General features: G+C 40.0%; 1 protein-coding gene across 2 annotated transcripts in view; it reads right to left on the bottom strand.

The window, feature by feature from the left end:
- Window positions 1-4,852, bottom strand: part of IL17RD (interleukin 17 receptor D) — a 54,573-nt gene extending 49,721 nt beyond the window's left edge. The window contains exon 1 of one of the 2 annotated variants that reach the window (XM_064453858.1): window positions 4,663-4,852. In XM_064453858.1, coding sequence (XP_064309928.1) covers window positions 4,663-4,794 — 132 coding nt within the window. In that variant the 5' untranslated portion in view covers window positions 4,795-4,852. The remainder of the gene's footprint in view (window positions 1-4,662) is intronic. The other variant, XM_064453856.1, reaches the window with a different exon arrangement.
- Window positions 4,853-12,560: the final 7,708 nt, after the last annotated feature.

The raw sequence follows: 12,560 nt of genomic DNA, 5'->3' as shown, positions 1-12,560 counted from the left end.
ATTTTAAATTAACAAGTCTGATACAGTAGTTACTACATTTCTGCTTCCACAAAAGCAGGTTTTGGGGGAAACAAGGTAGGGAGTGGAGTTTGACATCCAAACTAGATCTAGAGAAGAAATTAATAAAATCTGTTACAGTCCTACGAGATTTCAGCTGCAGAAATCTTGTTAGGTCAACAGCTTAGAAATTAGCATCATATACAAATTTCCTAATTGCACACCAACGTACAAGGAGATATACATTTTTGTTGTTAATACTTAGTTTCAATTACACAAACAGGCTTATGTTTCCATAATTTTGTTCTCTACGTTGTGTGTTTGAATGCTGATTCTGAAACCACAGCATTTAAACTGTATAGCCTCATAGTTCCTGAAGAAACATTCCTCTGCGTATTTAAAAATTAGCATACTTGGGGTACTTGGTGCATTTTTTAATTAACTTATATAGGCAGACTGTCACCCACACTTTTTGACGCTAGAGTAAAAATGGGGTCACATTCTCTGCTACCTTACCCAATAAATGAAACTCAACACCTCCCCACCCCCCAAAAAACCCCAACAAACTCTGGAGTGATCTTGAAGCCAAATTCTAAGTCAAATGAAAGTAACAGATGCCTACCTGGATGACTGACCGTGCTTGCAAAGCCTTGCACTCAACATGTTGTATTATATCTAATCAGAGAAATGCACTAAGCTTTAAATGACATCTGATCAATTCTAAAATGCTATCACATAGTTCTATATGCCCATGAAGAAAAATCTGTTGACTCTAAAAGTTAAAAAAAAGTGGGGGATACAGAACTGCTGGCATCTGGTCTGCAGAGCTTTCAACCAACTCTGGAACTGTCTACAGATTAAAGAACCCCCTGATGGCAAACATTAACACCTTCCACCATGCTTCATTTCAGGTCTGTTTTCTGCCCACTACCCTTAAAAATTTTTAAATACTCTGCAAGAGAAAATCTGATTTCATTAACTGTTGAAAAATAATAACAAATAAATGGAGGAATTTATAAACTCCAGTAAATTATTTCTTACCATTTGACAAGGTATTCTTCCTCCTAAAGAAAGTTCCCAAAACATACCCTTAGCTGGGAAAATTATTTCAGTATGACTAAACGCTGTGCTCAGTAAAATCCTAGCTGTAGAGAATAATGAGTGTGTGTTGGAAGGAATGCTTGAGGAGATAAATGTAGGGACATAGCAGCATGAGCCTAAAGAATAATGAGATAGGCAGAGATTCTGGGAGTGGAATGGTAGGAAATGGGGATCTTCAGAGTCTCTACTACGAAAGTGAAAAGGAAACCGAGAGCTCCTTAAATAACAAGCATAGAAGATGGCACAGGGAGAGTTTCAGGCGAGAATGCACAGGAACAGAGACCCCTACTATGTCTGATAAGCTTTGCTTAGCAGAGCAAAGGAAGGTACAACCCTCTGCTAACAAGGCGGGGGGGGGGTGTGTGTGTGCAAGTTTTGCTAAAATGTTTTAGTATTTATTCTTTCTCAGCATACAGTCTCCTTAAATTTAAGCTTTATACTGTGCACAGTTCAGTGCCAGGAACTTCAGAGGAATTAAACATATGAAAAAAATTACTCATGTGTGTAGTCCCATTAGAATCTACAAAATAACTTGAGAGTAAAGTTGCTCATGTGTTTAACACTGAATAAATGAATCTGAAATATATTCAAATCATCATCAGAGCCCAAGTCTGTCTTCTCTGTACACCTCATGGCTTTTTTATAGGATGAAAAAAATTCAGAGACTGCTTTTCCAGAATAGCTCCCCATGTGGACATACTTATTCTAGATTAAAAGAGGCCCTTCCCCGATTTATTTTTTCTGGATAAAGATATGCATATGATGTAGTAAAAGACCATCCATATGGAAAGCTACTTTGCAATACTATTCTGCTATAAGCAAACGTTCTACCTTAATCTGAAATAACATTAAGTGCAGGAATACATTAAAACTTCTGTTAAGCATCAGTGAAAGAAATCCTAGACTTAGTAAAGTCAATCCAAATCCTGGATCCACTGAAATCGCTGATGATTCTTAGCAACAGTAATGTTAAGTTACCCATCCTGATATTAACTGCTTTCCTGCTGCAGATGTATGTTGAGCTTGCAAGACAAATGCCAAAGTATTACTGAAGAAGGTGATTAATATAGGCATATATTTTGAGCTGAAAGTTGTAAAAAAAAGAAATCACATCTAAAGACTTTAGCTTTGAAAACGTTAGCCATCAAGAACAACTTCAGGAGCTATGAATCAAAACATCAAATACTTCCTCATCACATTCTTTTAACCATAGTCCAGTAACATGCTTTCATCAAGTCAAGCGTCTACTGCCCCATAATATTGAGGAGACTTAAAACTGTATTTTGGAGAATGAAAGGAAAACAAACATTGTTTTTATAAATGTACCAAGACAGAACAAAGATTTTAAAAAACAACACTCAAACAATAAGAAAAGATTCATAGCGGTGGGAAGTACACCACACATTCACCGTTTCAGCAGAGGAAAATATCCAACATGTGTGTATCTGAATATACCTACAAACACCCAGCTGCCTACATTTTATTTCTCCTTAAACAACTATTAAAAGTAACTGATTTTTTTATTGTGTATTTATGCCATTGAGAATTACCTCAATTCAACTGCTTCATTTAATGCAATCTAGACATTTTTACTTTCTCTATATAGAATGTTAAGATTTATTCATGCTCTTAACATACATTAATTAGACACTACTTACAAATAACCTGCAAGAATATATATTTGAATAGGATACAATTACTTCAGGGCTTGTGTCTTTTCAATCAGTCAGTGTCCCTGCAGTGTTTAGAGTGGCAGAGGGGAAGTGGCCTGTGGTTAAACAGAGGAAATACCAAGGAATTTTAATAGAGCAAATAGTCTCTTTACTTCCTACAGAGTACTACTTCAAAGGCATCCCTGCTCCAGAGCAGACAATGTGTTAGAGGGGCCATCAGTCATTTAATAGCATGTCAAGTCTACTCAAAACGTACATGCAGACCAAGATAAATACCACATAACTGAGACAATAGGTACCATCCTGCAGTCATTACTCAAATAAATGCTGCCCTGCCTGGATTACGTAGGCAATCATAAGATTGGTATTACAAAATCAGACTATGAAATTATAACTAAATAATCAGACAAGATATCTATCAAATTGGCTAGGAAAGTCTGAACTTGAAGCTGAAAATATGATAAAAACAGAACCCAGTACAAATATTTAATAAGCTAAAATGTACATTTATTGCGAGCAATAAAGACAAAGGGGGGGTTATGTGAATTGGAAAAAGTGTAACCTTTACTGATCTAAAAGCCAGTCAAAATAATTATATTAAAAGAATTATGTTGCAGTACACTCAGGTTTAATACATACAATAACATTAATTATGTAAACAAAAATAAATCCACTACAAACTGCATGTGTATATTTCTATAAACGTCAAAATGCACTAATCAAGTGTTATGACTTCTAAGAGTGATAACTTACTTAACAGCTGATGCAAAACTTGACAGAAAGATACTCGGTGGTCGCTCTGAGCATGTGGAGTATCCTGCCTGTGTCTGGTGAAACGTACAATAGACATACCGAGCCAAAACATTTTATTCCTGATTCTCAGTTAGAAAGACCTAACAGGGGAGTCTAAAGGTTTAACAATTCCATCCAACACAAAGATTTAGGTCTTATGCTTTATCAGGGTTTGAAGTTTGTTTTTCCACACTCTTCTTTTACACTTTTTCCAATGCTTTCGCTTTTCTAAACTGTGCCCTACAAACTTCTGAACTGTGCGTTGCAGTAACGTTCTCAAAAGATCTGATCTGAAACCAAGAAAATCCTTAGTGACAGTCTAACAAAAAGGAAAAGCAATGAAAGTCAGCCGTGTTCCCTCCGGTGTTCCTGGATCACCACGCTTCAACTAAATTTGTAACGAGACATCAGGAGAAAGGGAAAAAAAGCCAAAACAAAACACACAACTCGAAAGTTATTTAAAATATCAAGAAAAGGAAAAGCAATCAAGAAACGTCTGAGAGCAGAACACCAGAAACAGGAACAAAAGGCAAAGACCAGTAACAAAATGTTTATCACCTTCCTCCCTCCTTCCCCCTCCCGTAAATTTCCTACATCCTCTGTATAATGATCAGGCCCGAAGCTAAGACCCCAAGCCGGCCTCGAATCATTAAAATAACAAAGCCGAAGTGATCGCTTTTATCCTCCTGGCAGCGCAGGTCCACTTAAGGAAGGGGAGAGAGCTGGTGGTAAAAGACCTGTTGAGTGACTTCTTCACACTCGCCGCTTACGGGACGCCTCCCTCCCTCCGCGGGCGAGAAACCCACAAACATCCCTTCCCGAGAAATGCCACCCTTTCTTCCGGCCGCAAACTGACTGCCCGAGCCCTCGAGCAGCGTTACTAGCTGCAGAAGACGTTTGCCCCCGACGGCAGCCCGCTGCCTCCCGGCCCCCGAGGGGAGCACCCCTCGCACCTGCGCTGCGCGCCCGCCCGCGGGACAGCACCCCGCGCTGGCACTCTCAGCATCTCCCCTCAACACGGCAGCCTGCAGAAAAGCCCCGCTCCACGCACACGCCTGCCCGCGGGGGGACCCGAGCAGCAGCGCTTCGCCCCACTCACCCTCCCGCCGCAAGCATCGCCCGCCGAGCCCCTCCTGCCGCTGGCTCCTCCAGCGGCCCCTGCGAGCCGCTGACAACCGAAACAGGCGACGAGCGCGAAGAGGAAAGAGCCGAGCTGCAGCCCCGGAGCCATGGTCCGCAGCGAGCCCGGCGAGCGGAGGCGGCCCGGCGGCGGGGGCGGAGGAGGGCTGCTGCCGCCGCCGCTGTCCGCATGCGCGCCGCCCGCCCGGGGGCGGAGGGGCTCCTCCTCGCCGGGCCCGGGCGCGCCCCCGCCGCTCGCCCCCGCCCCGCCGGCGGCGGCGCTGGCCCTGCCGCGGGCGGGGGGAACCCGCGGCCTCGGTGGGCGGCGACGGTGGCGATCAGCAGGACACCCTCCGCCACCCGGGGGCACTGGGGAGGCGGGGCCGCCCCCCTCCGCGGGGAGAGGGGCCGCTCGGTGCTGCTCTCCTGGGAATAACGGGGCTCAGCTACTGCCCGCTGGCGCGGCCCCATCTCCCCTCCGTGCTGCGCTACCTCAGCGCTGCGCCGCTGGCTGCCCCGCGGGGCTGGCGTTCTTCGCCGTAACCCGGGGATGTGGGCTTCTGGTTTTCCCCCGCAAGCAAGGAAGGATGGGTGCCACGGGAGCGGTCGTCGTGAAATCATCGCGGTGCAGTCTTTGTACTTTGCAAGATGAGGGCCACGGGCCAAAAATTAATCCCAGGTCTTTAGCAATTAAAATAAATTCATGAAATACTAAGACAAGCTGGAGGAATATACTATCGTAGAATTTCAGTTGCAGAAAACACAATACAAGTTGTACGTAGCAATAAATGTTTCAGCTTTTTCAGTTGGAGTCTCTACAGTTGATTTCGGTATTACATGCTTTGACAAAACATTTTTCTTTAAAAGAAAATAAATAACCTTCCTAACAAATTTCAAATGCAAGCTGCTCTGATACATCAGTGAATCATATCAATTACAAACCCCTTGTCTGAAGTCCTCAAAATCATTGAAGAGACATCAAAGCCCAAGGCTCCTCCGAAGCACAGGACCCCAGTGTAGTTTAGCTCAAGGGACCTCGGGGGGGCATTAGGTCTGACTGACTTTAGGACTACTCTGAGGAGACAGTTTTAGATCAGGCAGTTGAAGGACTCGTCGTACACCACTTTTACACATCACTTAACTCCAATTATTTTTGAAGATTTTCATTTTAGCACATTCTGTTGCCATGATTAATGTTAGCCAAAAACATAATCCTAATGAAATAGACAAGCCCATCAGCATTATAAAAGACATTATGGTCTGGATTAAAATAGTATGCAAAAGCACCAATAAGCCAATCAGCTGAAAGGAAACATGACCCGTCAGTAATTTTTAAACTAGTGCTGGTTTTACACCTATCGTAGGTTTTTTGATCCTTTGTGACTATTGGCAAAAAACCCCCCAAACAATAAAACTCTCTCAAAGCGCTTGTTTAAGTTGATGAAACACAGTTCTTGCGCTCACAGTTACCTTTGAAAACAGGTTTGTGACTTCAGGATGGTCAAAGCTGTTTGCTGTGACGAGAACAGAAATTAAATTCTTGCCATTGAACATATTTAGCACAAATTGGAGATAAGGACATAGTCTTTTTAGGGCTCTGGGAACTAATGAGGCTTACTTTTGATCTCCATTTCCCCTGCAGGCTGGAATTCTGAGAAAGGGAATATTAACGCTACTCATTGAATTTCACTGATTTTATGATGAGATTTTTTTCTAAGGTCAAGTATATCCCAGACCAGAATTAGAGTTTAGCATGTTTTTTCACTGTACACCATGCCCTTCTATCTGGGTATTCTTGCTTTACTCAGAAGTGACCAAGCAGGCTTGAAAACTACATAAGCTTTTTTTTTTACATCAAGTCGGGCTGTATAAAAACTGTAAATAACTAGTCCTTTTATGTTTTAATACATTACAAAGGACATAAAGCAACCCAGTATCATGGCTAATGAAAGGAAGACATATGGACATTTATTTACAGGACAACAATGCCTCTGCTGCCCATAACCAACAAGCAATGACTCCCCCTGTTGAACACATCTCTTTCTAAACTATGGGGAAATCTGACATTTTGTGTTAATAAGAGTTCTAGACTGCTGGAGAAGCTGAAATATTTAAGTGAGAATGAAGAGGGAAAATCAGTATTATTAGTGCTATTGATGAATTAACCTACAATAATTTTAATATAAACCAAGATACAGAATGAATAGTGACATCTCCTAGGTAGCAGCATAGCTGAAGAACCCTCAGCTACCACTGGTACCCAGAAAGCAGGAAAATCATCAGTCATACTTACTAAGACCTCAGACTTATTGGCACAAAGCAAAGATGCCATCTGACAAAATCAGCGTGGATGCCCTCTTCCCAATAGCTCAGCTTAAGCTAATAACAAAATGACACATCTGAAAAAAATTACCTCCATACAGCCACCATGTCCAACTTGCTAACGGGAATGAACTGACTGAATACAGAAGTATTGTATTGCTTTGTATGCAGTGACAATAACTGCCACTGAAATCTTTTGTGGAAATGGGGAGGGTAGAGGTGGGAATCAAATGACAGCAGTTAATATTTTTAGCTAGATTCTCCAAAATGCTGCTAGCTAATGTAAGGGCAAAAGTGGCTGTGGGGACTCTGCTTTTCTGTAGGCTCTTTTGTCCTTCTTACAACAGTCTCTTGTTTCCAAATAGCGTAGAACGCAAAATATCCAGAAGTCATGGGTATCAATATCATGCATTCTACAGCTGGTTTTGGTTGCCACTCCACTGTCTTGCTTAAAGCTAACAAACATATTTGTTTTTTCTTCCCCTTTCTGAGCAGCTGTTCCCAGATGGAGGCAACAGTGAGAACGCAGCAGTTTCTATAAAAACATGAAAACTTATGTAGTAAAAAGTTCTGACAACACGGTTAAAAATTCCCTCCTGAATTTTTCTATCGCTCAGCAAAAATTCCTTCTTAGACTTGGAAGTTGTATGCTCCATCCATACTTCATGTTTCTAGCACCAAAATCTCCCAAGAGAGACTGACTTTGCAAAAGGAGTTATAAAAAAGCTCACTTTGGGCCAGAAGGCATGCATCGTGCTTGTAGAAGTACTCAGCTGACTCAGACAATCATGACTACTGCAGTATCACACTTCTGTTGCAGATATCCACCACCCAATGTTAGGAAATGAACCAAGCAGACAATATGCTAAAAGATCGGTCACATCTCAGAAACCTCTTACAGGTCTGGAATCATAAATTATCATCTCACTTCCCATAAAAGCATAAATATAATGCCAGAGCAGAAAATCCACAATGCAAGAGTCTTCTGGAACTTCATCTGGTGGATACTAGAAGGCAAAAACCCCAGATCTTTTGATAATAACCACTATACTGGATTGTCCCACTTACACAGGTATGGTTTACCTATGGAATGAACACCTAGCATAAAAGGAGGAAGACCTTCCAGTATTAAACCTTAAGAACAAAATTAGAAAGTGTGAAATCGATGTGGACACCCTCAGCAAGGACATGAACATTCCCACCAGTGTCAAGGGTCCTAGAAATAAAATCTTCCATATTATACCATGCCATAGTTGCAAAAGATCTGGCTAAGCTCAAGTGAAAGATTATCAACTGATAGGACAGTGACTCCAGGCCATAAAACTGAAATTTGAATAAAATCTATCAATTATTATGAATAATTATCTTGTTCAAGGCAACTTTAAAATTACTAGGCCTTGAGAAATTTGCAAAGAATTCATGAAAAACACTGCATTCTGAAAGGAAAATCTGTATTGCTATTCCCATTTTATAGACGGGGAAACTTAAGCAGAGTCATAAAGATGCCTGCTTTTATGTCTTGCACACATGCTCAGGGCTAAACCAGTAATTAGATTTGGAGTCAGGAAAGACTCTGCCCCCTAGTAAGACAGGAAAGACCCCTGGGTGTAGTGTTTTTTGTTTGTAATTTGCTTCTTTCTACAGACACACACTCTACTTCCTAAGGTCATCCAGACATTACCAGTGGGTGCTTAAAATACTGTGGGCCGTGGAGCCCAGATACAGCCTCCAAAACAATTCCATCCAACTGGCTGCTTGTATCTTACGAGTGGCAAAGGGCACAGCATGCTGTCCTGGCAGCCAACTGCCTCCTGCTGTGTCCAAACATTTATTGGCACTTTTAGATTAGCTGCTGCTGTGTCCAGATGGGGCTTGAAAGTGGAATTAGATGCATGAATTCTGCTTTGACACTGGCAGCCACCACTCCTATATCCAGATGCCTTGCAACAAGTCCTTGAAATTGAGCATCCAGTCCTTAATGCTGAATAAGCTAGACCTTACAGAATCCTTTGTAGCGTACAGGCAGTAATATTTCTTTCCTGCTCACTTGTTATGTCACACTGTCAGGTTTGAGCTTTTTTCTCAAAAATCTCAAGTCTGCCTTCAGGTATTTGGGTGCATTTGGAGGCTTGTAGAGTTCAGAGATTAGAGTGTGAAAGGTGTTGTGACCTTTCTGGATGACTTAGTGTCTTCTACAGGAAATTGCACTTAATGACCAAGGAAGTTTCAGTCCTATATTCCTAAAGGCTCAAGTTAGCATCCGATGTAAGGGTAAGTTACAGTGAAAAGGAACCGTCTGAAATAAACCAAACGGTCATTAAATGAAAATTACCTCTGATCACCATCAAAAATAACAATTTATCAGTGAACCATGGATGCAAATCTTCATATAATATTACTATTCCCCAGTCCTCACAGTTCTCTGTATTGTATACAGGCCAGCTTGTTCTGCTGGCAGAGAACATTTGCAGTCAAATGGTAACTCTTGGTATTTCTGTTTAGTTTTTCATCTGTTTATTCATATAAATATGAGAGATTATTCAACTTACTGATGTGCCACCAAATACATATCTCCCTGCTCCAAAAGCATGCTGAATTGGCTCCGCGGCCCCACGTCATTTCTGAGAAAAGAGGGAGCAGGGCAGGACCACATCTTTCAGCAGCAGTCTTCTGTTACACTGGATTAAGTGTAATATGAAACTGCATGTTTAGAGAAAAGTAGATTTGTGATGCAAAGAAAATTAAAAATGGCATGGAAGAGTAATTTTTCAATGAAAATTCTGCTGAGCTAGAAATGTTCCAAACCAACAACTGTATCCCGAAAGTTATGCATGTTTTATTCTTTAGCAATAATTGAATAATCATTGATGTTTGATTTTAAAATAATATTTTTCTGCAATATAGGCATCAATCAACTATTAAAAATGCAAATAAAGATCCCCACAATGCAGTTTGTATAAATGCTAGAAGTGGTAATAAAGTCACATTTTTACAAAAGTTTCTCAGTTTTCCTTCTAATCTTAACCCTTTCTTATTACAGCACAAAACCTTCCATCCAGACAGCTTGTCATTTTCCTTCTGCAGGTAAACATGGTGGGGGAGGAGGGGAACAACCCTAACCTGATTTAACAGTCTATTCTGAAATTCAACAGCATCTTGCGGCAATGTCTTCAAAATTAATCCTAGCACACTAAGGGACCCCTCACTGAGCATAACCTGCCTTAAACCCTTTCCCATTTACCTGAAGGAGAGCTATTTGCTCAAGCGCTTCAGGATGACATCATTCGTTATTTGAGACCGAAAAGCTAAGGGCAATTAAGGCTAAAGAAAATGTTTTGGAAGTTTTTTGTAATTCAAATGCATAGAGACACCACTAACAGATACGTTTCAGAACAACAGGCCAGAAGAATTGAAAAAAAAAAATCTTACTATTGTGTCACCGTTACAAGAAGATTGGAAAGCACTTTGTCAATAGCCCCTCATTCCACTCCCACTAAGGGAAATACACAAATAAAACAGGAAGGCTGGAAGCCTTTGGAAATTGCAATCTTTGTTTACATAACAGATACATAACAATATTTCAGAGGAGATTTTAAAACATTTTATAGCAAATTTACAAAAGAGTCCACAGCAATTCTACAAGACTGGGCTTAAAAAAAGAGGAAGGGTCCTGTTAGGAATGGCAATTGTTGCTGGCAGCCCTACCTCTCAAACAAACTCAAGGTCCTTTTTATTTACAGTATGGCGCAATCTTTTAAAACAAAAATTTGAAGCAGTTGGATATCAGGACTGAGTTAGCTGCTTATTTTTTGAAAGAGTAAGATAAATATGCAGATAATAATAGACTAATCAAACACAATGAACAAAATTTGTTAATACTTACATAGAAAGTTAATGCATGTTAACATAAGTTACAACAGATAATTATTATTTGTTTCTAGTTAGATGATAATAGTAACAATCACTGAAAACCCCACTCCTACTAAATTGTAATTTGTGATAGAACTTATTGCCCAGGACCATATGTTCACAGAGGAAAGAAGTGAAAGATTGGATCAGTTTTCTCATTTGAACAACAACTGCTACAAGAAAAGGAAGTTTTCCACGTAACTTAGGTTCACAAAAATATCTAGCCACAGCCAACTGCATTCTAAGGGCAATGCTGATGCCTTGTTAGAATGCTTCCCTACGACTTCCTTTCTCTGTCAAAATGAATTAAAGCAATTTGCAGTTATATTGTCAGACAGCCACATCCCGTAGCATAGAATAAGATGCTGTTCCAACTCTAAAGTGAGAGAATTGCATTTCGCTGTATGCCTCATATCCAAGTATCTATCTGGTAACTTACAAATATTTGATTCAAGAAAGAAATGGAAGTGGATACTATCACAGTGTTTAATACTTCACCCTGATTGAACATTTTGAAATGCAAGACAAACTGTTAAGAAATGCACATTATTTAAACAGCACAAAGTCAGTTCTTATCCTTCTAATGTGATAAAACAATGACAAATGAAAAGTCTGGTGGTAATTAGTGTTTCTGCATGGCAAACCTTTGCATTGTCAACATTGTGTTTACTATCACAGAAGAATTGTATTAGCAGATATTGTACCAGAAGTCATTCTAAGTTTTACACTCTAAGGGGTGGGGTTTTTTAGAATTACTGGCCACTTTGTCAAATGCTTTCTGGAATGTAAAAAGATTCTGCTACTAAAAATTGATTATGTTGAGCAGTCTTATAAACATGTACTCATGAAATCAGCCTAAATTAATTTAGAGGCAAGATTTTAAAAGGTTGGCTGCCCAAAACTGAAATCCTAAGGTAATAGCTAATTATTAATAGATGTTCAGGCTATCAAAAAATGAAGCACCCAACAACTTTCACTAAGTTCAGTTCAATACTGACTATTCAGAACTTTTGAAAATCAGGCCCAGTGTCAAGCCTTTATATGCACGTACAATATAAATTTGGTCACAGATTTTGTACAGTTAAGTAAGTAGTTAACTAATTAACTAACAGTCTGACTCCTCACTGCAGATTTTACCCAAAAATAATTTAAGGGCGGGTAGGACTGTAATTATAATATCTAGCCACAAGAGGGCAAAAGCAGCCCAGCATTTTTATAGGCATTTCAACTACAGTGTGTTACCACTGTTTCAAGATTTATGAATTTAAAGTCTGATTTAATATGAAAAAGCAAAGTGTTTAAGATTCAGCTAATATATAGCCAAGAATCTTTAATGCAGGATATTTGATCTGCTGTTGTCTTAATTTCCTTACTGTGGCATCATTCAGAAAAATTGAATCCCAAGATATTCTGGAGTGTAACTGATGGTTACAATATAATTCTAAATATTAGAAGAGTGTGAAATCTATCATTAAAAGATATATATTAATTTTCCTTTAATATATACAGCTTAATTTGGTTATACATGGACAAAAGACTGCCCCAGAATCTATAAATTGTGGACACCTTAGAATTAGGAAAATGATATGGACTCATAAATTAAAAATTCAGTGTTAAAAGCGCAATAAAGGATTAGAGGAAAATAAG

The sequence above is a fragment of the Phalacrocorax carbo genome, chromosome 6 (assembly GCF_963921805.1).
Source record: "Phalacrocorax carbo chromosome 6, bPhaCar2.1, whole genome shotgun sequence".
In the NCBI taxonomy this organism is placed as follows: domain Eukaryota; kingdom Metazoa; phylum Chordata; class Aves; order Suliformes; family Phalacrocoracidae; genus Phalacrocorax; species Phalacrocorax carbo.
Note: the sequence above shows the minus strand (reverse complement) of the source record. Positions and strands in the feature narration are given on the sequence as shown.